At 47.0% G+C, this 24414-nt stretch overlaps 3 protein-coding genes across 5 annotated transcripts; 2 read left to right on the top strand and 1 right to left on the bottom strand.

Moving 5' to 3' along the window:
* The first annotated feature begins 375 nt into the window (after nucleotides 1–375).
* Nucleotides 376–3148, top strand: cd59 (CD59 molecule (CD59 blood group)). The gene is made up of 3 exons (XM_040037160.1): nucleotides 376–553; nucleotides 2160–2261; nucleotides 2482–3148. Exons 1-3 carry the CDS (start codon nucleotides 508–510, stop codon nucleotides 2679–2681), a joined length of 348 nt encoding a protein of 115 aa, XP_039893094.1. The 5' UTR covers nucleotides 376–507; the 3' UTR covers nucleotides 2682–3148.
* A 1905-nt stretch (nucleotides 3149–5053) lies between these two features.
* On the bottom strand, nucleotides 5054–12267 carry kcnj11l (potassium inwardly rectifying channel subfamily J member 11, like). Of its 2 annotated transcripts, XM_040036969.1 has the most exons (7): nucleotides 11812–12267; nucleotides 9057–9189; nucleotides 7955–8117; nucleotides 7413–7652; nucleotides 7072–7341; nucleotides 6754–6961; nucleotides 5054–5636 (listed from the first exon to the last, which is right to left on the bottom strand). In XM_040036969.1, exons 3-7 carry the CDS (start codon nucleotides 8111–8113, stop codon nucleotides 5206–5208), a joined length of 1308 nt encoding a protein of 435 aa, XP_039892903.1. In that variant the 5' UTR covers nucleotides 8114–8117; nucleotides 9057–9189; nucleotides 11812–12267; the 3' UTR covers nucleotides 5054–5205. The 2 variants fall into 2 exon arrangements, with proteins under 2 accessions (XP_039892903.1, XP_039892909.1); XM_040036975.1 differs by lacking the exon at nucleotides 11812–12267 and having other exon boundaries at nucleotides 9057–10393.
* Nucleotides 11028–23222, top strand: zgc:171459 (uncharacterized protein LOC562056 homolog). Of its 2 annotated transcripts, none has more exons than XM_040036935.1 (13): nucleotides 11028–11612; nucleotides 11690–11826; nucleotides 11957–12044; nucleotides 13592–13928; nucleotides 14029–14122; nucleotides 16800–16887; nucleotides 17218–17524; nucleotides 17873–17966; nucleotides 18076–18163; nucleotides 18975–19293; nucleotides 20069–20162; nucleotides 20238–20325; nucleotides 20402–23222. In XM_040036935.1, exons 4-13 carry the CDS (start codon nucleotides 13625–13627, stop codon nucleotides 20987–20989), a joined length of 2064 nt encoding a protein of 687 aa, XP_039892869.1. In that variant the 5' UTR covers nucleotides 11028–11612; nucleotides 11690–11826; nucleotides 11957–12044; nucleotides 13592–13624; the 3' UTR covers nucleotides 20990–23222. The 2 variants fall into 2 exon arrangements, with proteins under 2 accessions (XP_039892869.1, XP_039892863.1); XM_040036929.1 differs by having other exon boundaries at nucleotides 11032–11612; nucleotides 11690–11783.
* The last annotated feature ends 1192 nt before the right edge of the window (nucleotides 23223–24414 follow it).

Genomic DNA, 24414 nt, shown 5'->3' with positions numbered 1-24414 from the left:
ACTGTACAGAGGGAGCACTGCGACCTGACATCATCAGGGTGAAGCTTTCAGGTCACACTCGTTACCTTTGACCTTTGTGCTTTTCTACTTTTGCTTTCAGTGTGACTCAGTTCAGGCATGATAGGTGCTTCACAGGGTTCAGGGGAAGATGATGAGCCGTCCGGGTGTGACTCGTCCACCGAGCGCAGAGCTTCAGCAGAGGAGGACGTTTCAGACACATCTGTGGATGAAATAAAAGCAGAAGGAGCGCCTGTGGTGCTCTCAGATGTTTGCAGGTTATAACACAGGAGTAATTTAGATTTCACTGGGGGGACGGCGTACACACATCCATGATGAGACTCAGAGGGAGGCGGAGGCTGGAGGCTGTCGGAGGGGGGAGGCAGACAGCGAGTCTTTGTGGTCCGCTGGACAAAGAGTGTTTCTCAGTTTGGGCTGGCGGAGGAACAGATCGGACTCGGGCGCCGCTTTGACTTCAGCTCTGCTTCTCGTTTGCAGGGAGAAGACGACATGAAGCTGCTGCTGCTGCTGCTCTGCTTCGGGACGCTTCACGTGGGTGAGTCCGAGTTCCTCCTCGCCGTAAACCAGCCAGAAGGATTCATAGCGGTTAGAAAGAGTGTGAAGCCACGATCGCTGTAAGACACCTGCTGATCCATTCAGAGGCTGACGGTCACCTCCCAGATCACTTCCTGCTGTAAACGATTAAAGCAAAAACTCTGGGACTGAATTCTGCTTTTCCATGTTTCAAATATTTTTTCTTTAACTAGATTTAATCGTTTTTACCAGAGGAGAAAAAGTCAGTACTGGACCTGAGTATGAATGAAGTGAATCTGCCGGTGTTGATCCTGCTCTCATGTGGAGGATAATTCAAAATGTTCTGCTGAGAATATCAGTGATTCAAGAAAGCTTTGTTGTCATTCTCATGTTTACATGAGGTGAGACGAAGCTACGTACCCACGGTCCCGGTTTCCCATTAAAGCAACAGAAATAATGAAATAATACAAACAAGTGAAGTGCAACAACCTGGGAAACTGTGGAGCAGGTATACAAGTGTAGACTGGATATATGTGATATATATATGAGTACAGCTTCAGAGTTTTCTTTAAATAATAAAGGGGGACACGTAAAGGTGTCAGAAACACTGCTGCTGTTCGATCATTATGGACAAAGCTCTGATAGGCCGACAGCGTGAGCTGGGATCACGTCAGCCTGCGACCGTGTCGCTCACAGGACGAGCGCTGCCACAATAAATGGTTTTATTTATAAGGCAGAAACGCTGTGCGCCCGGCTGCAGGGTCGGTAGTGTTTCAGTGTTGTGTATCTGTGTATGCAGATGATCACATCTGTCCTGCTTATGCTGTGGAACGTGGTGTGAGGTATGGCGCCGTAAGGACCAATGAGGATGAACGTCAAAGACTTCCAGAGCTGAGAGATAATATTGTTCCTGATGTGGTCAGAGATAAAGAACATTTTATTAAAGATCAGTGACAGAGAACATCCACATCCTTCAGGGCACCTGTGTACGGCACGCCTGAGATTATAGCGTGTTTACGGAAACCTCAGATAGCTGCACGTCATCAGGGCGTCGAGGCTGCTTTTGGTTTTAAATAGTTTTATTTGTTCAGTTTTGTGAGTCTGGAATGAGTAAAGGTCGATTTTAAGGAGATTTCGGCTCTGAGAGCTCAGACTCGTGGATTCAGGTACTTGGTGGAGGTGCTCTGCCCGTCGTGGTGCTACCACACCTCCACATAAGCAGGTCAGTAGATCGCTTCGCCATCGCTGTCAGAGGTGGCACAGACTGTGGAGGTGTCACAGACTCCACAACACTATAAACTCTTAGCCATAAAAACACACTGACTCGACCTTTCTCTCACACTTGCGTCCAGGAGCCGCCCCCTGCTGGACATTAGATGTAATGCAGGCTTCGCTTTTCAGCCCTAGAAGCTTTGTCCATCTTTATATACAGTCTGTGGGATTTTCTCTTTGGAAGCCAGGAGGATTTTTTAGGGGATTTCAGTCAAATGATGATTTGTGTATTTATTCAATATATTTCATATATAATTAATGAATTGGTGAATAAATAGGTAGTAAGAACATGAAAACCTGACGTGTTGTTTCCAAAACGATAAATCTCGCTCCTCCTTCTCCTTGTTCTCCTTCAGGTTCTGGGCTTCGCTGCTATAAGTGCCAGGATTACACCGGACGCTGCCAGAACGTCCAGGAGTGCACGTATGAGGACTCGTGCATCTCTCTGAGTGAGAGAGGTCAGTTTAACCCAGAGTTGACCGCTTCCTGTTAGCTTCGTGGTTCAGAGACTGGCCAGATTAGCTCAGAGCTATGACTCCTGTGTTATTAGTGCTGAGTCGGCTCATTTTACTTTGATGCTAAATCTTAAAAGTGAAGGACGCACTTTTCTTTTTCAGCTCCACTCAGAATTTTCTCTGTCAGCCAATCAGATTTCTGTGCGTGTGTTTGGTTTTCCAGGTGGGAAGACCATCCGTCAGTGCATCAGGTACACGGACTGCGATAACTCCCGCCTCAGCCAGATGTTCCCGGCCATCTCCGCCTTCACGTACCGATGCTGCAGCAGCAACCTGTGCAACTCCGGCACCGCTAGCACCGCGGTCACGCCCCTGGTGGCTCTGCTGGGGTCTCTGCTGAGTGTCTGGTGGTGCTGGATGTGAAGCAGCACGTCAGTGTTTCAGCCACAGACCGTATAAAGTCGATGGATGTCTGAACAGCTAAAGTCCTTCAACCTGCTCTTTCTAATGACCAGCAGGGGGCGCCTCCTCTGGTCCGGAGTAAATGAGCGTCCTGCTCAGCCGATCTCAGCTCAGTAAACTCGTTAATGGTCTCTGTCGCAGGTTCAGGTCTAAAACTTTCTAAAATAAAACATGAAGTTGGTCCCGTTAGAGTCACAGAGGAGCAGGAGGAGTTTCTGTGACTGAACCGTCACAAACAGGCCCTCACTAACCAGCAGGTGACGTCACTCCGGCGACATCCATCTTTTATATACAGCCTATGATTTCATCCTTCACAGCTAACACGAACTAAAGCAAATGTAAAAAAATAATAACAGCTTTTCACCTTCTCAGCTGATTTCTCACTTCTTATTCTGCAATTTTAACAATAAATACGAGAGAAAAAAATATTTTAAAAACTGTGTTGCTTCTTTTTTTTTAAAGAACAAACAAAAACACATAGATTCATCCGCCAGTTACATAGTGACACCACCCTGACGGAGCTGGACTCCATCAGGGTGGTGTCTGAGAGGCAGATGTTGTCCAAGATAAAGACAATGTTGGATAACACCTCCCACCTACTCCATGACGTGCTGGCCGGTCACAGGAGCACGCTCAGTACGGAACGACACAGGAAATCATTCCTGCCTGTGGCTCCCTGTACAACTCCTCCATCTAACACACTGTGAACAATAGTTACAGCCTTTTTACACACTCTTTTCTACTCTGGAATATTCTTGTCAAATTTGGCTTTGAACTTTTCTTGTCCATCTTGGTTTTAATTTTTCACTCCAGTATGAACACAAATCCCGAGGATCACCACAACACAACCTAACAGACCGACACCTTAGTTCAGATTCACTGTCTAAGGTGTATTTCTGGCTAATTGTTATTGATCCCTTTACCCCTGGTCCTAAAGTGTATATTTATTTTCTTACTCATCTTATATATATATATTGTTTGTTTACTTGCTGTAACTGGAGCCTCGTCGTCTCGACCACGATGCTGCCCCGGGCAACCGCCCGTATCAAAAACCGCTACTGCTTGCTGTACTGCGTAGGCACCTTCTACATCGCACCTTTCTCCAACTTCGATAGTCGGCTACTTTTCCTCCGTGCTACCTTGATCTTGGAGTCTAGTCTCCTTCTCCGTGGAGGGTTCTGCTCCTTGCGGTTTCATCTTACAGCATCTCACTGATTACTTCTGTCGTGGAGTAGATCACATATATACACGTATATATTCATGTGAGGGTCGGAGCACAAACGTGAGTACATACAAATCACTTCGTTTGTAAGTATTAAATGAATAATTTCCCTTCGTACTCTGAACCTTCCATCATGCATCGTGTGTGCTGCTGTCTCACTGGTCTATTGCACCATCTAGTGTTACAGAGTGGCATTACACTAACTGAAAGCCCAGCTCAACACGAGTCTCAGATGATATCTTAAGACAAAGTGGTTATTTCTTCACAGGAAGGATATAACCTGGAATCTGCCCTGAAATCCTTTCAAAATAAAGCTTGATCTGCACTTTAAATCCAGCTTGTGGGTCACAGACAGCACAAAAAAGCCTGACAAAAAGGATGATAAAAAAACCATATTTATTAAACATCACAAATATTGAAATACATATCCAAGCCCTACAGAAGAGATCTAAAGCAGGAGATGTGCTACAAACCTCAGCACTCACGGGAGTGTCTTTGTCTACAGTGTACAGTACTTACACACACACAGGGTTTAATGTGACTGTTAAATCATTTAGAACTAAAGGAGGAGACAAGCACGAGGACATGAAAGGAGACAACAAGCTAAGTGTGTCCTAAAATCTCAGCAGGGTTAAGTCTATTAAAATAGTCAGCATGAACACGATGGACACAAAAACCATGTTGTGGTCAGTTTCCTGTGTCTGTTGTATGTGGTAAACGTACATTTATAATGCGTATTATCACTAACAGGAGCTTCGACAGCATGTGTTCCATCTATAACATTCAGTGTTTTTAAAATAATGTTCATTTCTGTCTTCTACACAAATATTTAATGTTTTCCAGCTCTGAGAAACCTTTGTGCATTGCATTGTGGGAGATCGGCATCCTTTAACACAGCGGTCCCCAACCCCCGGGCCTCGGACCGGTACTGGTCCGAGAGTCGTTTGGTACCGGGCCGCGAGAGTTGAGGCTCAGGTGTGAAATGTCTGGTTTTCAGGGTTTTTATTGGTTTCCAGCGTTATTTTGTTATCGTTTTTATCGTTAACTCGGTTTTCCTGGGTCTTTTCACGTGTCTTATGAATAAATTTTCTTTTTTTCAGTACTAGTTTGATTTTGTTGTATTTATCCGCGACACCTTAAAGGCCGGTCCGTGAAAATATTGTCGGGCATAAACCGGTCCGTGGCGCAGCAAAGGTTGGAGACCGCTGCTTTAACAGGCACATGAGTGCAGTTCACCTGGGTGTACAGCAGTGGGCGCTGTGTTCAGTCGCTCAGCTCTCCGAGCGCGTCCTCTTCGATCTGCCGTCCGATCACCTCCAACTGGACTGTCTTTTTCTGTCCTTTCTGCTCCACCTCCTTCTCTGCTTTCTCTGACTGGGCGTACCAGGGCTGAGGCGTGGAGCTGTCGTAGGCCCGCCCTCCTCTGCGGAACCCCCCTCTGCCGGCTCGAACCAGCCCCCATCCCTGCAGCTGCACGTCGGACCCTCCTTCCTGGACTCCTCTGGTTTGGTTGAGCTCCTTGGCGCTGAGAGACGACATCCGGACGGGAACCGTGTTTCCGAACTTGGAGTAGTCGACACAGTACCTGCCGTCCTCCTCCGTGATGATGGAGACGAAGCGCCTCCCCCACAGAATCTCCTCGGGTATATAGGAGGTCCGCGCCTGCATGGTGATCCCCGTCGTCTCCACCACACCTTAAAGAAGAAATAGAGGGTGCATGCAGATATAAGATTAAAGGTCAAAAACCTGTTTGTAATGCAGTCCAGAAGTTTTATTCATTCAGTGTCACTTTACAGCTGCAGGCGCCTGCAGGACTCTTTATAAAGTTCAATTCAAATCACAACAACAGGATATTTCTAATTTTAGAGATGTTGCGCAAATGGAAGAAAGCAGTCTTACATATTTGTTTAATATGTGCGTTGAAGGACATGTCCTGGTCAAAAATGACTCCAAGGTTCCTCACAGTGTTACTGGAGGCCAAGGTAATGCCATCCAGAGTAAGAATCTGCTTAGATACCATATTTCTAAGCTTTTCAGGGCCGAGTACAATAACCTCAGTTTGATCTGAATTAAGAAGCAGAAAGTTAGCGGCCATCCAGGTCTTTATGTCTTTAAGACATTCCTGCAGTTTAACTCATTGGTGTGTGTTATCTGGCTTCATGGACAGATAGAGCTGGGTGTCATCTGCATAGCAGTGAAAATGTATGCTATGTCTTCTAATGATGCTGCCTAAGGGAAGCATGTATAATGTAAACAGAATTGGTCCTAGCACTGAACCCTGTGGAACTCCATAATTAACCTCAGTGTGTGAAGAGGACTCTCCATTTACATGCACAAACTGGAGTCTATTAGATAGATATGATACAAACCACTGCAGCACAGTACCTGTAATACCTACAGCATGTTCTAATCGCTCTAATAGGATATTATGGTCGACAGTATCGAACGCTGCACTGAGATCTAGCAGGACAAGCACAGAGATGAGTCCACTGTCAGAGGCCATAAGAAGATCATTTGTAACCTTCACTAAAGCTGTTTCTGTGCTGTGCTGAGCTCTGAAACCTGACTGAAACTAACGAGTCGTCTGCTTTAGGCTACGTGTTTGAGAATTATACCACAGAGTCAGGTACTTCTGATTTAAGTCTATTTTTCACTGGAGCTACAGTATCCACAGTCGTACGCAGTGACAGGAGGTAAAGTTATTAACAAGATGATGGACCTCTGTTGGAGCAATGTTCAGGTAGCTGCTCTGTGTTGGCAGTGAAGATGATAACAGTGGGTGGATGATATAAAGGAAGGTAAAGATCTCACCTTCCAGGATGACGATGATCTCCAGGTCCTCGGAGGCCAGTGACTGGGCGGACAGCTCGTAGAGAGGACTCCCTCGCTCCATGGTGTGGCTGATGATCAGAGGAGACACCAGGAAGATGCCGTTACTCCTGAGGGGGTTCTCCACCTGGATGTCCAGCTGGCACACGGGGATCACCTCGCCTTCTGACGTCACCGTCCGCCGGATCACCTGAAGAGAAGATTTCAGTTTTGTGTCTGTATCTTCAGGATTGGTTTGCATTACTGGGGCTGTTTTGCTTTGTATGCGTGATGTGGAGCTCAGGTGAAGTTGTAGGTCACCTGCAGCTGGACGGTGGCTGAGATGATCATACTCTTCCTCAGATCTCCCACTCTGAACATGAAAGTGGGGCGGCCATTTCGAGGAGCGATGACGGCGTTTTTGGAGAAGATGAGTGTTTCTGCTCGCCGGTTGGCCTGCGCCGTCTTCATGAACACGCAGCCGAGCATCACGGCGTTGATGATCAGCCCCAAAATGTTCTGAATGATCAACACGGTGATGGCCAGCGGACACTCCTCCGTCACCATCCTGCCACCAAAACCAATGGTCACCTAGACGGGAAACATCCAGGATTACCACAAGACAGAAGTCTACACCCGCATCAGCAGGAAGCCACTCTCACCTGGACTTCAATAGAGAAGAGGAAGGCAGAGGTGAAGGAGTGGATGGCTGTGACGCAGGGGACTGGGCCCGGCTCGCCGTTGGGGTCGCGGGGCTCCAGGTCTCCGTGAGCGAAGGCGAGGAGCCACCAGATCATAGCGAAGAGCATCCAGGAGCAGAGGAAGGCAGAGGTGAAGATGAGGAGGGAGTGCTGCCACTTCAGGTCCACCATGGTGGTGAAAACGTCCTGCAGGAAGCGACCCTGAACCACACCACAAAGCCTCCCGTCAGCAAACCGTCCTCTCTCTTTTTCCTCGTTCTACCCCCGGACCTTTTCTTCCCATCGCCCGTAACAACATTTAACTTATTCTGGATTCCGGCTTATCAAAGTAAAAGGATGTTTAACAGATAAAACACGCAGTGGAGCTCCCAGACGCTCCGCCCTCCATCCGCTTTAGCTTTTTATCTACATTCTGCCACAGAGCAGCAAACAGAAAAGTCCTGCACATCTGAAGCTTTCATTGCATGCTGAACCACATCATAACCAAACACTCGCTGCTCTACCTGTTCCCTGATGTTCTTGTGAGCCACGTTACAGGATCCGGTCTTGGTGATGAAGCGGGCTCTCTGAGACCTCGAACGGCTGCGGTTTGGCTGGTTCTGGTCCTCCGCCAGCCGGGTCAGCAGGAAGCCGTCCGGCAGGAGGCCCTTCCTGGCCAACATGACGCTGCGCACGTGAAAAATACAACTTAAACATAAATACAGCTGCGAAAGGTTCGTCATCAACACCAAGAAAACAGCAGATTTACAGCATATAATTTTTAAGTGAGGCAAAAATGATGATTTCATAAATACTGTAAAAGAAATTTGTCAATAATCTTCTGAACTTTGGACTTTTGGTGAGTAAGCCGTTTGAAGGAGATTCTCTACTTCCTGTTACTGACGAGATGCTCGATTCATCTCTGACATCCCAAAGACATTTAAATTAAACGTAAACAAAAAACACAACAGTAACATAATAATAAAATAAAAACTAAAAAGATAAAAATAGTAAAACAACTCAATTAAATAACAAAATAAAACAATAAAAAACTGCAAACACGTGCGTGTACGTGCACGTGAGCCATGTTAGATCTTTATTATATAACTGTAATATTATTGTGTTATTTCCTCTTTATTTTGTTAATACAATGAATACGTGAATATAAACAACAATAATTTATCACAGTTCAAAAATAATCAGTTAAAACTAATTTAAAAACTGTTTCAAGTTGACTATACCTGTTATCATTCTGCAACATATTACAGTACATTATCATAGACAGTGCTGGGACCTGTTTTAAGTTGACTGGTGATGTATGTGAGAGCCTGGAGGATGTGACCTCTGCTCTCCCATGTTTACTGTCGAGGCAGAAAGGCGGAAATGACGACAGTTATTTGTCCAAACAGTCCCTTATTCCTGCAGGTGTGTGCAGGTGGCATCATTTCCACGGTGGTCACAAAAAAGAAGCTAACTCCATATTAACAGAAACCAACGCGAGCATCAGCATCCTTCTTTACGTCCTCGCGTTTGTTGGTTCCTATCACCATAACGACACGCGCGTCTCTCTGCAGGTGACACTGATGACCGCACTGATAAAACCCGCTTAGAGTCACGTGACGTTACCTGGGCGGGAGTGAGCTGATGGAGTTGAATAAAGGTGGTGTTCCTGAGCGGAGTGTCTTAAACCGACGGGAACGGCAGCACGGACTCCATCATTCAGCCATCAGGATGTCCTCAGCACCACCCGAGCATCGACCTGAGTCAGGTTAGAACATGATATAGGTGAGGTTCCGGCCTGGACTTTCAAAATAATACACTAAAGGTGCCGTTTATGATGTTTTTGGTCATTAAAGAACAAAGTAGACCATGTTCTATAACAGACTGAGTATAATATCGATTGGACTCAATTACAGGCTGATCATATAGTTAATCAATAATTCAGTGCAACGGGAAATTGCAAAAATGTTCAGGTAACTTGTCAAATGGCTTTAACGAATGAGAGGAATTTAATTATGAAAGTGCATTTCCGGTGTTGGGTGTGGTGAATGTGATGAACTTGACGTTGAGCTGCAGGAGGCTCAGCAGGTTCATCTGCAGAGGCTTCCTGGTGCCTGCAGGGGGCAGCAGAGGAGACGAGGCGCCAAACGAACCTAAAGCTGAACGCGTGTGTGTGCGCGCGTGTGTGTAAACATTAACACATTTATACATAAATGAAAGTGAAATGAAACATTTAAAAGACAAAAGCAGCTCCTATTAACTGAACATCGCGTGGTAAAATCCGCTCTGAACAAAAAAGAAATCAAACACATTCACTTGTATTATAATTAACCAAATATTTGACTTATTTATTACAGAAAACAGAATCTTACAGACGATAAAACAGTTACCTCACGTGTTTTTATTCATTCTCTTATTTTTCTGCATTACTCCTTAAATATGTTGGTCCTGACTGATGGCCTGAACGTAACTGTCTTCCCTTGAAGCTATTTTTGACTTGTTAATGTGAACATTTGCATTTGTTACAGACTGGATTTTAAATGTGTTGTTCCTGTTCTGGGACTGAGCCGCATGAACCTGAATGAAAGTGGTACATGCACATTCTATATGAAGCTGATACTGTCTGCTTTTACAGCCTAAAATACTGCTTCTGTCCAGTCCAGGGTCTCAAACTTGCGGCCTGGGGGCCAGTCGTAGGGAGGATTTGTTTGTTGTTGAGTGCAATGTTTAAAAAGTTCTGTAAAAAGCACAAAATAATTTAATATGAAGGCAATATGAGCCAAGACTACAAACACGCTGAGGGAGTTGGCTGTGTTAGTTCAGTGACAGAGTTCCCTAATTTAGACAAATATGTGGTAAATACGTAAAAGCAGGGGTCTTTTTTTTCTCTCAACAGGTGATCTGGGATATATTTTCTTTTTAAGTGTCCTTTCTCACTGTCCCTCTTCCCCTCTGTTTTTCTGTTCCTTCATCTTTCTTTCTCCCTTTCCTATTCCCCAGCCATGTCTGTCCCATCTGTAACTACTGAAAATTAAATAAAATAAAATAAATAATAACAACAAAGGTCGATCAAATGGATCAATACGACAAAGCTGTGATGATCCACTTGGTAAAATAAATCTGTTGGATATCTTTGTTGGCCTTCAGTCATCAACTCATCAATGACGGCTAAAGAACCAAACGGGACAGGCAAAAAAAAGCAGGGGTGTCCAACTCCAGGCCTCGAGGGCCGGCGTCCTGCAGGTTTTAGATCTCACCCTGGATCAACACACCTGAATTAAATGATGAGTTCATTACCAGGCCTCTGGAGAACTACAGGACATGTTGAGGAGGTCATTTAGCCATTTAAATCAGCTGTGTTGGATCGAGGACCCATCTAAAGGACACCGGCCCTCAAGGCCTGGAGTTGAACCCCTTCCTGCCTAAAAGCTTTTACCACTAAAATGCGAAAGTTAGTTATTACAATTTCAGGCAGTCCTGTTTTATATCCATATATATGTTATAAATCCTCGCATATTTACTTAATGTAAAAATAATAATAGCAATAATAATAATAATAATAATAATAATAATAATAATACTACACGGGGAAAAAACGAGCTGGTTGTGTTTGTGTTGACCCCGCCCTCTCGAGCCGGAGGTCAGGTGATAGCGGCCAGGCCCGGGTGGAGATATCGAGCGTACCCTTCTCTCGGAGCAGAGCGTCGGGATGCAGGCTAGCTCCGTTAACGGGGACGCTTTAATTCACGCTTTTCCGCCCGTCGGAGGAGGTGACATAAGATACCGAGAGGAGGCGGAGGTCGGGGCCGAGCCGAGCTAACAGGAGCCGGTGTCTCTCTGTGCGGCGGGAAGCCCGGCTCCGCGCTCTGTTTGTTGTTTAGCTTTAGCCGCCTGAGTTAGCTTGCAGCCTCCGGCCGCTAACGGTTCACCGGGAGGAGACGGCGGCCCCCGCCCACAGACACGGCCCGGCCCCCGTGATGGACGGAGGAGCCCCGTTGTAGGAGCAACAGGATGCGCTAGCGGATGTAGTTAGCATCGGGCCTGAACACAGCACATCTCCTCCTCCCCCTCCCTCCCTCCCTCTCCTTCCTTCCTTCCTTGTCTCCTAGCTGTGTCCTCTCATGATCACCATGGAGCCGGCCCCCCACCCGCTGCCTCACTTCCCAGAGAACTCCTATAAGAGTAAGTACCTGTACCCTTAAAAGTGCTGTCCCATGTGTTTGAGCTGCTGACCTTTGACCTCCGCTGCCTGCCTGCAGTGACCGAAGAGGATGTGAAAAGGCTGATCGAGTTCAGGGCGTCCAACGAGGCCCTGTTCACAGGGAAGAGGAACTCTGCAAAGATAGCCTGGAGGTATGAGCCCGCCTGCTCCTGGACTCACCTGAGCAAGCGACAGGTGACCGAGGAGCAGCAGAAGCAGTTTAACCTGAGCGATCCAGGTGCCAGCGGCCAGGACCGGTCGCAGCACCCTCATAAAGTTCCCACGGCCTCTGTGAGTGCTCATGTCCTGCTTCCTGTCTCCTCAGCACCATCCTGAAAGGCCTCGGTCTGGAAGGGAAGCTGACAGCAGACCAGATCGCCAAGAAATGGGACAACCTGCGGACAAAATATAAGGTACATGAGATGCCATGTAGCTGCTGTTCTCCTCATGTCTGTGAAAGTCCCCCCGTGAACCCACAAGTTAACTGATCATCCTCATGTTTTTGCAAAGACTCCGGTATCACTGCCACTCCCAGGCCTGATCCCTGTCAGACCTGCTGACTAGGGATGGGTATCATTTAGGTTTTATCAGATACCAGTACCAAACCGGTGCTCGAACCAGTGCTTAAAGAATGGAGAACACAAACTTTGTCCTCTCATGTTCAGCTGTTTTTTGTTTGTTTTTTGTAAAAAGCTAACAATGTTAGCCTTTTCTGCAGCTATGGGGCATATATGGCATCACTCTTGGCTGGAAGCAGTGCTTAAACAATGGAAAAAACAAACTTTGTCCAAAAACCTCTCATGTTTAGCTGTTTTCCACTTTTTCTTTGGTCATTTTAGCCTTTTTGGCCAGGGTGAAGGGAGTATCTGCCATCAAACAAGAAGACAGCCGCATGTAGCTATGATGATGTTTGCTAGTTCACCTTACATGCATTAATGTAATAACGTGGTTAGCCTACTCAACGTAAATTACACTGGAACAACATGAAGCTACTCACGCAGAGAAGAACGGCTGCTGCTGCATCATCATCCTCATCATTTCTGCTACACTGGCAGGGCTAGGGGCCAGGACTCTCCTCTTCGTGTTTTTGGGGGATGTTGCTAACTCCGGGTCTGATAACAGGCACCACACCTGCAGCTCGGTGTGAGGTCTCGCAGCAAGCTATCAAATACGGCGCATTTCTCGGCTTTTTAAAAAAAACGCTATGCGCCGCCAGGTGTTTCATCGGATTCGAGGTGTTACCTCCTTTGACAGTATCACAGTATCACCTTAAAGCACTTGTTGCAGGCTGCTGAGTTTGCATCTTTTGCTGTGAAGTACAGCCAGACTTTTGACCGCTTCGCCTTCGGCATTTTTAATCTGTAGCTCTGCTCTAAAAGAAAGTACGTACCTGGGCCCGCCTACTATCCTCGGAAACGTAAAATGATTGGCTAGAATCTAAAGTGTATCACAGCTCAGGAAAAAAAAGCACCGAAATGTGCGCTGCTTTTCGGTCTGGTTACTACTGTTAATGTCAGAACCGGTGCCGTAATGGCACCGGATACCGGTACCCATCCCTAGTGGTGACTCAGAAATCCCTTAAATAGAAGCTGTTTGACAAAGTGAAGCAGGCTGAAGATCTCAACCAGCAAACACCACGAGTCTGGACTTAAATCAGTCTGGGCGAGGGTGGAACAACCAGTTATCAGGTTTTGGGGACAGTTACTTTTTCAGACATGAGGAGAGATGGTGTTTGTTTTGTTTTTTTTAATGGTTTTTAATGAGATTTTTCCGATGAGCACGTCTGTCTGCTTCTTGGTGAATCTTTCAGGGAGTCGACTGGAGGGAAAAAGACCTTTAAATGTCTTCATGTTTAATTCTTTTTATTTGGCACGTTTCTTTCTGTGACGCTCGCCTGCAGGCAGCTCTTACTGTACGTCCCTGTTTCAGCCTGCAGGGGTCACTGTTCTCCTCTTTCCAGGACCTGAAGCAGCCATACCAGGGCCAGGACCACATGGGGGGCGTTGTGGAGTCGTGGCCGTGGTTCCACATCATGGATGAAGCCATGCAGGGTCGCCTCTACAACAGCAACCTGGTGCTGAGCCCAGAGACCGCTGGCAACGCCGGTCACCGTGGCAACTGCCAGCCCAATCAGAACCAGGAGAACACCGACATCCTGGAGTTCCTCATCAAGACGGAGATGGAGGACACGGTGGCAGCCGAAGCGGCAGCGGATGATGGGGGGGTTCACACGGAGGCTCCGCCCCCTGAGGGCATCCCGATGGGCTGGAGGAGGATGACTGAGTGCTCGTATAAAAGTAGGCAGATGCACCTGGCTGACATCATCAGGTATAATCACACCTCACGCAGGACCGAGTGTTTAATGACTCCGCCCCACCCCCCACCTCTTGTTGACAGTGAGCGAACAAGAAACCGAGAGGATGATCAAACTTCGGGCAGCCAACGAGGCGCTCTTCACTGGCAGGAAACATTCAGCCAAGCCGGCCTGGAGGTGAGTCGAACGCACCTGAACCAGGTCTGAACCGGTTTCTGGTTTGATTTTGTTATTGTCTTTTTATTTCCGTCATCTCAGATTTGTTATTGACGTGGATCTTATTTAAAGAAATAATTTGTCATATTGTGTTGATGCGTCAGTCACCCGGGTGACGAAATCACCTGTTCAGAGTATTTGTTTTTTTTTTTCAGTGCGAGAAACGGAATCAACTTCCTGGGATAGTCGCACGGTTTAATGTCATGAAAATATGTTTTCAAACATTTTTTTTGGGGCGCGTTTGAAGTTTAAGCCTCTACAGCAGGTTTCCCACCCGTCCAGCTGTGGCCTGGTCACAGTAAACAAAGGCTCCACTGATCTCCGTTACATGATGTGGTCCTAATGAATCGAACGTTTTCTTCTAAAGCACATGTGTCAAAGTCAAGGCGAGATCATTTTATATAGATGTATTATTATTGTTATGCATGGCCCGGCGATATGAGGCGCTAGTAATATACAAACTACAGATCCCATGATGCAGCGCTGCAGCCTCCTTACTGAGCGCTAGGCTAACTGGGAACATTCCCGCGTCAAACTAGCCGTTCACGATGGTGGAGAGAAAAGTTGACTCTGAAAGCAGAGCCTTTCAGCGTCGGTGGGAGGCTGAATATATGTTTACAGACATGCTGGTAAACCGTGCGTCTTATTAGTGGAGCTAATGTGGCTGTAATGAAGGAATTTAGTTTAAGACGGCACTACGAGACAAAACGTCAGGATAAGCTGAAAAACCGAAACGCAGAAACTACAGGAAGTAGAAGAGCTAAAGAAGAATCTGTCGTTTCAGCAGACGTTCGTCACCAGAGCAAAACCACAAAGTGAAGCTGTTGTGAAAGCAAGTTTTATCGTAGCAGAGGAGCCAAATCAGCCCGGTACCACACAAGAGCTGCAGGATGAAGCTGTGCGACGTCTTGTGTCCAGACAAAACGCAGAGTTTAGCAAATGTGAGCCTGAGCAGAAATACGATTGCTGATCGGTTTGTGAGATGGTCACTGATTTAAGAACACAGCTGTGTGAAAGAAGCAAAAACTTCACTGCATACTCGGCTGTGGATGAAAGTACAGACATGATGGACACTGCACAGCTGACCAGCTTCATCCATGGAGAGGAAATATTGGACATTAAATCGATGTACGGGACAACGACAGGAAAAGACATTTTTAAAAACGCATGGCAAAGTGTAACGACGTGAAACTGCCCTGGGACAAACTTGTTGGACTTACAACAGATGGAGCGCCGGTGCTGTGCGGTGAAAAAAGCGGACTAGTCCGCAGGATGCGAGTAAAGATGCAGGAGAACTGTACCGCTGAGTTAACAGCACATCACTGCATCACACACCAGGAAAGGCTGTGTGGTAAAGTCCTAAAAATGGAGCATGTAATGATCCCCGTGACGCAGACCGTACATTTTATCTGAGCTAAAAGTTTAAATCAACGTCAGTTTCAGTCTTTTATGTGGGAAATAGATTCAGAGTTTGTCCACATTCCTTATCACAGCGCTCCGCTGGCTGAGTCGGGATAAAAGTTCTCAACAGAGTTTTTGAGCTCAGCAAGGAAACCTGTCAGTTCATGGACATGTATGATGCGGTGAAGCTGTCACAAATGCACCAGTGCAGCCTGCCTCACTTTCCCTGTTGCAGTAATGTTGAACCAAGTCAGCGCACTTTGCTGAGCTGCACCTGTGCAGATTCAGATGCAGCTGCAGTGTAATGATGCACTCAGGGAAAGACACTGAACGGCCCGCACAGTTTATTAGCTCCACTCCTGCAGCAGCGCCCAGCTCGTCTACGTCTACAACCTTGTGTTTGCTTTCATTTACTTTTTCTGGGGTTTTGGCAGCATGTTCATATTTCTAACTTGCATAATTTTGACAGGATTTATTTTTATGAAGAGCAAAATATTTAAAGTTAAAGTTTTTTAAGCTTATTTAATCTGGAATAATATTCCTGTCAGTTTTTATTCATATTTATGTGTAAAAAACATTGTTTTAGTGTTCAATAAATGTTTATCGTGTTTGGCCCGAGACCTAAAGTGTGCCTTGAGTTTGACACGCCTGCTCTAAAGGTTAAATCAGGATATCATCGAGTATTAAATGTTTTGGTGCCTGAAGCACATTTAGACTCATATTTTTTTTTTTTTTTTTTTACAAAAAACTACCAAAAATAAAATGAATATATTAATAAGAAATAAGGTTTTGGACTTTTTTATATACTTTTTGTAGATTAGGGTTTCATAAATATTTCTTACATTGGTTTTATTTGCAGAGCGTCTCAGACATTTAATGTTTATTTTTCTGATCATTATCAAAGACTTAAAGGTACCTTTTGTAATCCCTCCTGTCCAAATGTGAATTAAAACATACACCAGCAGGGGGCAGCATTGACCAGTAGATGCATTTTGCTGTTTCCAGATCACTTCCTCACGGCGCTCTGCTGCAGGCTCATCAACTTAATAACCAACCTGAGTAAATTAATCAGGACTCGTGCAGCGTTTTGAGAAATTCATCTTTTTAAAGACTTAAAAACCTAAAATAACCCCAACGCTGCCGAGGACAAACAGTTTCAAACCTTCATGTTCATTGTTGGTCAGGTCTGAAGGGGCTCAGCTCCGATTCAAATAACTTTATTTGTTGATTTTCTCAGAGCGATTCTCTATGAGCTCGGCCTTCAGGGCAAACTGACCACAGACCAGCTGGCCAAGAAGTGGGACAACCTGAAGAGGAGATACAAGGTGCGTCCTCTCGCTCCAGCTCGACCAGCTCCACGACTCGAAGGGCCGTCGCCATCCAGATCGTAACCCGCAGTGGGCGGGGCGATAGCCATTCTTTGTTAATGTCAGTTTTGGTGCCTCAAGTGGACATTAGAGGAACTGCAACTATATAACTGCCACTCATGTGTTCTTTGCAGCTCTACAATGCTGCACGTCTTTCAGTTAAATTAGATAAATTAATAATCAATAGTTAGAATTGATTGGCACGTATCAAAGCCGAATCGGCGGCGTCTCTGTGAATCGTGGGTAATTGCAGATGGTGGCAGTGTTGACGTCCTGTCATTTCTCCAGGAGCTGAAGTTTCCCGCTCGAGGCGTGGAGACCAACCCCAGCTCCTGGCCCTGGTTCTACAGAATGAACGACGCCATGGAGGGACGGTTCGCTGGCGCCGCGCCCATCCTCACTCCCATCGTGGAGGATGAAGACGAGGACTGCGAGTCGCTGTCCCCGACACCCAAGAAGCGAGCCCGCCGGAGCCGAGGCGGGATGGCCGAGTTCCTGACGGAGTCTGAGATGGACCTGCTGGTTGATAACGAGGACAAGAACGGATCGGCGGCTCTGGGCGAGCTGCACCGGATGGGCGAGTTCACCTACAAACGTAAGGATAATCGATCAGCTCGGAGCTCAGACAGCAGAGTGAGACTGAGGGGCACAGCTTAGTCCTGCGCAGCAGCCGGGGTGGATTGTGGGAAATGTAGGCATCAGGGAGGAAGGGAACATGGGCAGGTGAAAACTATTAAAGCACAGCCAATCAGCTGCCCAGGAGGTCATGTGATAGGTCCGGTTTGTCTAAAAGTTCTTTGTGCTCGGAGCTTCAGTTCTGGAGTCGTTTGGAATCAGGATGTAGGAAGTTTTTAAACGAAACGAACGATGTCGCCCAATCGTATTCATGCACGCCGTGCAGGAAATGCCTCAAAGTAACGTTTGCATTCGCCTCTTTTCACAGTGAGCGAAGATGACACGAGGCGACTGATCGAGCTGCGAGCTGCTAACGAGTCTCTGTTCACCGGCAGGAGGAACACCGCCAAACCGGCGTGGAGGTGAGCGAGCGTTCGAGCGTCTGCTGAAAACACTGCGCTCGTTTCTGTGTGTGTCGGGGTCCTGTTAAACTGTGTGTGTGTGTGTGTGTGTGTGTGCGCGCGCGTGCAGGGGAATAGTGAAGGAGATGGGTCTGACAGGGAAGATAACACCTGACCAGGTTGCCAAGAAGTGGGACAACCTGAAGACCAAATTCAAGGTGAGATCCCTGCAGCAGTTTGAGCAGCGTGCCTCAGGTCATGTGACCCCGTGTTACCGCCGCATCCTTTTTAGCCCTCAGCTGAGGCGGTGTTGTCCTCATAACTAATTTGCCTGTATTTAAATAAGTGTTGTTATATTTTACCTACAAATACTTGGTGCACAGACGCTAACATGTCAGGTTTTTACAGAGACTCATCGTCGGCACGCTGTCCTGTTGCACTGTGGGCCGGATAAACGTCTCCACTCTGAATGTCTGTGTGTGAGACGCTTACGAGCTTCAGGCGTTAAAACCAGGAAGTCAGCTTCTTTACGGCGCTGGTGTCGATGTTCTGCTAGTTTACATTTACACCAGCGAGAAAAACATTCCTTTTGATCTGAGCTGTTTCTCCACACGTGCAACAAATCCAGTTTTTCCTGATTGGCAGTGACAACAGTCCTGAGATGATTACTGTAGTGTCAGTCCTGCAGGTGGGCGGTGTGGACACGCAAGTCTGTGAGTGGATCGCTCGAGACTGAGGCGCCGTCGATACGTTAGTCGTGTGCAGGCGGAGGGGTGTGTTTTAAACTGACCTCAAGGTGTTAAAGTAACGGAAGGAAATGCGGTTGGTGTGTTCGATGACTCTCAGGTGACTCGCAGTAACGTGTGCCCTGCATGTGAACCTATAACCTGCTTTGTCCAGTCGGACCTGTTTAAATAAAGTTAGACGCCTGAGTGTCCTGCAGCTCTCTGATAGTAATCGGCAGAGCGCCGCAGAGAGCTGCTGCTCGCCTCAAGCGTTCACTGAAACGTGAGTTTGCTGCGTCTGCAGGACCTGAAGTTTCCTCCTCGGGGGATGGAGGGTCAGACCAACCCGGCCTCGTGGCCCTGGTTCCAGCTGATGAGCGACGCTCTGGAAGGCCGTCTGACGGGCAAAGCTCCCCGAGTGACGCCCGTCTGGACCAACGAGGAGGACGGCGTGTTCGGCTCGTCCCCGCCTCCCGACAGAGACTGTTTGATGGCGGAGAGGAGCAGCGTGTCGGAGCTGGAGAGCATGGTGGGCGGAGACAACGCGGAGTCCGACGGGAACGTCACGTACATCGACGCCAGCGGAGAGGAGTGTTCGACGCCCTCCGACCCGACTTATAAAAGTGAGAGGATTTCTTCGTGGTCACAGCCCGGTGACGATCGCTGCCCTCAAACCTCCTCGAGGCTTCGCTCACGTCGTTTAAGCTTTAAAGCTGTGAAGTCTCTGCAGTCAGCGACCAAATTAGAGCAAAGCTTCACGAAGAATCAGGACGTGAAGGAAAACCTGTGTAATACAAAAAAATGAAAGAATTACTGCAGTTAAGAAAATACAAAACGGCAAAAACCAAACGAATGCAAACAAAGACAACATCAGACAGGAAGTCAAACATCTGTTAAAACTAAATAATAAGACCTGAAATTTATCCTGTGAGGAAAAAACGCTGAAAAGCTTTGCAAAGAAAAATGTAACAAAATTCAAATTGAATAAATTACAAAGTAAAATAAAAACTTTAAAAATAACTGATTAAAATAAAGACAAAATGTTTACACACAGAAATAAGGAAAGTATATATTATCATAATAACAATGAGTGTGTTAAAATACAGATACTGAAAAAACATTTAATAAAAATGTGGTTTAAAATGTAAACACATGAAATCTATGCATGTTTGAAAATCAAAATAAATAATGAATAAAAAATTGTTATCAAAACACACAGACATCAATAAGAGACTTATTCAAACTGAATAAATGAAAGTACAAGAACATAAAAATCTTTTAAACGAATGTAAAATACCTGAAATTAAACGTATGCAGCACAAAAAACCTTGAAAACTTTGAAACTGCAGCATAAAATCACTGATTGATAACTTGTCTGTCGACCTGTGTGCGTCGCAGTGACCGACCAGGACACGAGGAAGATGATTAAACTTCGAGCCGCTAACGAGGCGTTGTTCACCGGGAGGAGGAACGCCGCCAAAGCCGCCTGGAAGTAAGTATCCCTCCCGTGCGGGTGAATGTCGGAGCAGCGAGGCGTTCCTGACTCTGTGTCCTCACTTCCTGTCAGAGCCATCCTGAAGGAGCTCGGTCTGCAGGGGAAGGTCTCCACCTACCAGATGGCGAAGAAGTGGGACAATCTGAAGAGGCGGTACAAGGTAGGCCGTCACTAACTCCCCGCCTCGGTAAAGCTGCTCGTGGCTGCGTGTTTCTAAAATCCTCTGCTCTCCTCAGGACCTGAAGTATCCTCCTGTCGGGATGGAGACCGTGGCAGACGGCGCCTCCTCCTGGCCGTGGTTTCACCTTATGAACGAAGCCATGGAGGGCCGGCTGGCGAGCAGCGCCCCCCTCCTGGCCCCCGTCACTCAGGACGACGATCAGCACCCGGACCCCGCCCCCAGACACAGGCCCCGCGCCACCCCCGCACCTCCCCCTGCCCCACCGCCCTCCCGCCCGTCTTCCTCAGACTACGCGCCGGATGCATTCGGAGACGGCGCGGAGCAGAACCAGCGGAGCTCAGAGACATGCGACGGGCCGCTGGGGGGGCTGGAGAGGGAGTGGGAGATGGTGGAGAGGGAGAGGGCGGCGCTGGAGCGAGAGAGAGAGATGGTGGAGCGAGACAGAGCAGCGCTGGAGAGAGAGAGGGCGGCGGTGCAGGCGGAGAGGCTGTGGCTGGACCGGGAGCGGGCGGCAGTGGAGCGGGACAGAGCCATGGTGGAGCAGGAGAGGGCGGCGCTGGGCCGGGACAGGGAGGTGCTGGACCAGAGGGCGCTGATGCTGAACTCTGTGGGACACTCGGGGCACCTCAACGCCCTCATGTAGACCGCCGGCGCGGTGTGGGGGCGTGGACCATCCCTGTACAGACCTCGTGGCGGGCTGGCAAACCGCCTGCTTGTACATCTGTGGGTCCAGACTCTGGATCCACAGACGGACTTCTGTGAAGGACTGAGCTCGCTGAGTGGGCGGTCCTGGGATCAAACGGCTCTGCGTGCAGGTCCATAATAATCAGAAACATCACCTGAGTCAGGTGTGGCTGACGTCGTGTTCTCAGGCGGCTGCCGGGCAGCTGTTCAGCCGGGGCAGGAGGAGGAGACCCAGCGCGGCGGGCGCTCGGATCTCGGCAGCAGTGATGAAAACGGTCCGGCGCTGCCTGAGAACACGACCTCACTGTGGAGGCCGGTCGGTTTGGTTTTCATTGGACGTTCTGGAAGCGCCCTCCTGGGATGCTGACTGGTTACCAGGAACGCTGCACAGAGTCAGGCAGGACTTTTGTTTCTGTGTTTAATGAAAGTTCATCAAGTTAAACTCGTTTCCATCCTCAGTGCCACAGAGTGTTTTCTTTCTTCTCTTTAAGGAACTGAAAGGGTTCTGCAGGGTTCATCGGGAATAGTAAAACCTGAAGCAGGAACAGGCTGTTCCCGGGAATCCCTCACTGTGATCACACTCGTGTAAGATGATGCTTGTGTGCTTGAAGTGTCCAGAGGAGCCTTTAATTAAAACAAAACACCAATTTGTGACTGATGCCACTCAAACTGCACTGAGCAGCTGGATTTCAAAATAAAAGCTCCAGAGGGATTTTACGAGTTCTTCACAGTGATGGAGGGGGGGGGGGCAACGACTGACTTTACTAAACATTTTCAGGACAAATGGTTCCACTCCAGTCTAATTACACAAACTGGGAGGTGCAGCCCTGAACTTCCTGTACTCGGGTGCAGGGTAGCTGAATTCGTAGACCTCGGCAGATTTCCTTGTTGCTGCTGAGCTCTGATCAGCACACCTGTCTGCACCTAAACACCAATCATATCTTTGCACCTGGAGCAGGTGGGGCACCTACAGCCTCTTTTCTGCTTTTGTTTTTCGCTTGCACATGTCCTACACTTACTACTGAGCCTGCACACAAATATTTAGAGATTCTCATCATGGGAAAAACACAAATGTAAATTGTAATCAGATTACTCTGAATTGCATGATTACATGGCGTTACGCCGGCGTTCATCACTTAGAGGGCAGTAAAGTTGGTGCCTTCATTTTATTTAAATCCTGACGGCGACTTCCTGCCCCGAGGACGTCGTTTCCATATGAAAAACAGATGCGAGCACCAGACGCCATCGAAGCTGCTGCAGGCCTGTGGTCATGGCGTGCGCCGACTGAAGCCTCTGTGAGTAAAACGGGTTTGGCGAGTATGTCCTGTTTAAATGAAGCCAGGTGTTACAAATAAGAGGGCGCGTAACAGGGCCCTCAGCAGGCTTCCAGAAATTAACCAATCAGAAGCTGGATTCCTGTTACAGCAGCCAAAATGATAAGTACAGCTGCGGTCAACGATGACCGTGCCGACGGGTTAGTGGACACGGGAGGTTTTACACCAGTGTAACCAGTAAACTACCAGTGTGTGTAGAGTAACCTCGACCTGCTGAGTCTGCGCTGCTGTCCTCTACACAGATTTATTCGGCCGGCCGTTTAAGCTTCTTAACTTATTATTGACGAGGAACCAAATGTGTGTTTACATCTGTGTGACAGGACGAGGAAGCGTCTGCTGCTCTGTGAGAGGTCAGTCTGTCACATGACACGGTCATTTACATAACCTTATCGTTAATAATAATAGAGAGGCAGGTCCATTCCAATGATGAGGACTTTTGTCGGCCTGCAGGTGTTTCGTGTGTTTCTACTAACCGTGACGTTATCTTGATGAGTCTAGCGTCCATACTTGGGGGGGGGGCGGAGCTGTTCTGATTGTTTTAAAAACTCTGTTCATGTTTCGCTCTTTTCTCTGTCGTTTTGTGTGAACTTGCTGAAGGAGGAACAATAGCGACTTGAATCGTGTTTGAAAAGTGAAACTGAAGCGCGTCGAGGGTTTGATGTCGAGGATGTTCTCAAATGTAAGTCGCCGCCTGACGACCAGACTAACGTTGAAGCACATTTCTGTCTCCAGCTTTTCAGTGTTAAAGAGGCTGCAGGTCATGTGACCTCTGTGGTACTGTCAGGTTTTCTATAGAAAACGTAAAACATGCCTTTTGTTTGTCTCCTGGAGGAAATAAAGATCAGCATTGATTAAAAAGTGTTGTTTTTACTGTGTGAGGACAGGAAGCAGGAAGCTGCAGGTTCGTATTATAAGTCGTGTTTCAGACGCTTCACTGTTACGCGGTTTATGCTGAAAATGAGGCCGACGGTAAAAGCAGATGGGCTGTAACAGCCAGGTGCGACGCCCCTCACCTTTATGCCGCGTCAGCGTGGAGCTGCTGGGTTTGTTCCACACATACGTTTCACATATTTGACTAAACGAGGTCCCTGAAACTGACGGAGCTCTCCTCCTGGCATCAAACCCACGGTTGACGTCACGGTGTGACGTACATCTTCTATATACAGTCCAGGGGCGGATCTAGAGAAACTTTCTTAGGGTGGCAAAGAAATCAAATGGGGTGGCAAAATCAAGCCCCCCCCCCCCCAAACACTCATGCAGGTGGTTACATGTGGTTAAATGATTCAAATGCAGTAAGTATGCACGTTTTTCATATAAATATAGTCTATAACTTAATTATTGTCTGTAGCCCACATGATTACACACTTTAGTTACATAAACCATGTGAGTTTTGATGCTATGTACTGTACAGCCTGTATGATAAATACATATGTAGCCCAATGAGTATAAAATCCAGAAAGCTACACAACATGGGGCGCTTCATTTACAAACACAAGTCTAACTTAAGTTTCACTGTTTTTGTTAGAAAACAATCACATTGTTGCAGCTTAAATTACACAAAATGTCAGAAATCTGCACCGTCATGAACAAACATGTAAACCTCATTTTTCATGATTTGTCGGATGAACCCTCTGAGGTCTGAAATACAACCAGATATTTGTGACTCCTTTGAGTTTACGTTTGTGTTTCACCCTCAGATTGTTTCATTTTATTTTTCCCCCGTTGCCTTGTTTGGTGTCTTTTCAGCTCAACTGACTTTAGTTGTTTTCACTGACATACTGCATTAGTGTTACTGATCTGAAATCACACAAAGAACTTAAGATCCTAGTAGTATTTTATACTGTAAAAAACCACAGACATGTTGGGTAAATGTTTATAACTTGAATTGCAAATATAAATTGTACATTTTGTAAACATAAACAACTATTTATCTAAAAATGCAGCCAATACACCGTTTTTTTCATTTTGTACAACCATTTAAAAATATTACTAAAACTAAAATGAGAGAACAATCAGGTGTGGCAATAAGATGCCCCACAAATGATGTGTG

This window comes from Simochromis diagramma, unplaced genomic scaffold, assembly GCF_900408965.1.
Source record: "Simochromis diagramma unplaced genomic scaffold, fSimDia1.1 OVJJ01000327.1, whole genome shotgun sequence".
Lineage (NCBI taxonomy): Eukaryota > Metazoa > Chordata > Actinopteri > Cichliformes > Cichlidae > Simochromis > Simochromis diagramma.
The sequence above is the reverse complement of the archived record's forward strand: the minus strand, read 5'-3'. Positions and strand labels throughout refer to the sequence as shown.

What these genes read in the sequence shown, in the direction of transcription:
- zgc:171459 (XM_040036929.1), top strand. Translation starts at nt 11,552, where the DNA reads ATGATCACCATGGAGCCGGCCCCCCACCCGCTGCCTCACTTCCCAGAG. An exon ending in ACCTGAAGAGGAGATACAAG is followed by an intron (nt 16,888 to 17,217) that starts GTGCGTCCTCTC and finishes TCATTTCTCCAG; the next exon opens with GAGCTGAAGTTTCCCGCTCG. An exon ending in ATCTGAAGAGGCGGTACAAG is followed by an intron (nt 20,326 to 20,401) that starts GTAGGCCGTCAC and finishes TGCTCTCCTCAG; the next exon opens with GACCTGAAGTATCCTCCTGT.
- cd59 (XM_040037160.1), top strand. Translation starts at nt 508, where the DNA reads ATGAAGCTGCTGCTGCTGCTGCTCTGCTTCGGGACGCTTCACGTGG. An exon ending in CTTCGGGACGCTTCACGTGG is followed by an intron (nt 554 to 2,159) that starts GTGAGTCCGAGT and finishes GTTCTCCTTCAG; the next exon opens with GTTCTGGGCTTCGCTGCTAT. An exon ending in CATCTCTCTGAGTGAGAGAG is followed by an intron (nt 2,262 to 2,481) that starts GTCAGTTTAACC and finishes TTGGTTTTCCAG; the next exon opens with GTGGGAAGACCATCCGTCAG.
- kcnj11l (XM_040036969.1), bottom strand. Translation starts at nt 8,113, where the DNA reads ATGTTGGCCAGGAAGGGCCTCCTGCCGGACGGCTTCCTGCTGACCCGG. An exon ending in CAGCCACCGTCCAGCTGCAG is followed by an intron (nt 6,962 to 7,071) that starts GTGACCTACAAC and finishes TCTTCTCTTCAG; the next exon opens with GTGATCCGGCGGACGGTGAC. An exon ending in GATCATCGTCATCCTGGAAG is followed by an intron (nt 5,637 to 6,753) that starts GTGAGATCTTTA and finishes TTCTTCTTTAAG; the next exon opens with GTGTGGTGGAGACGACGGGG.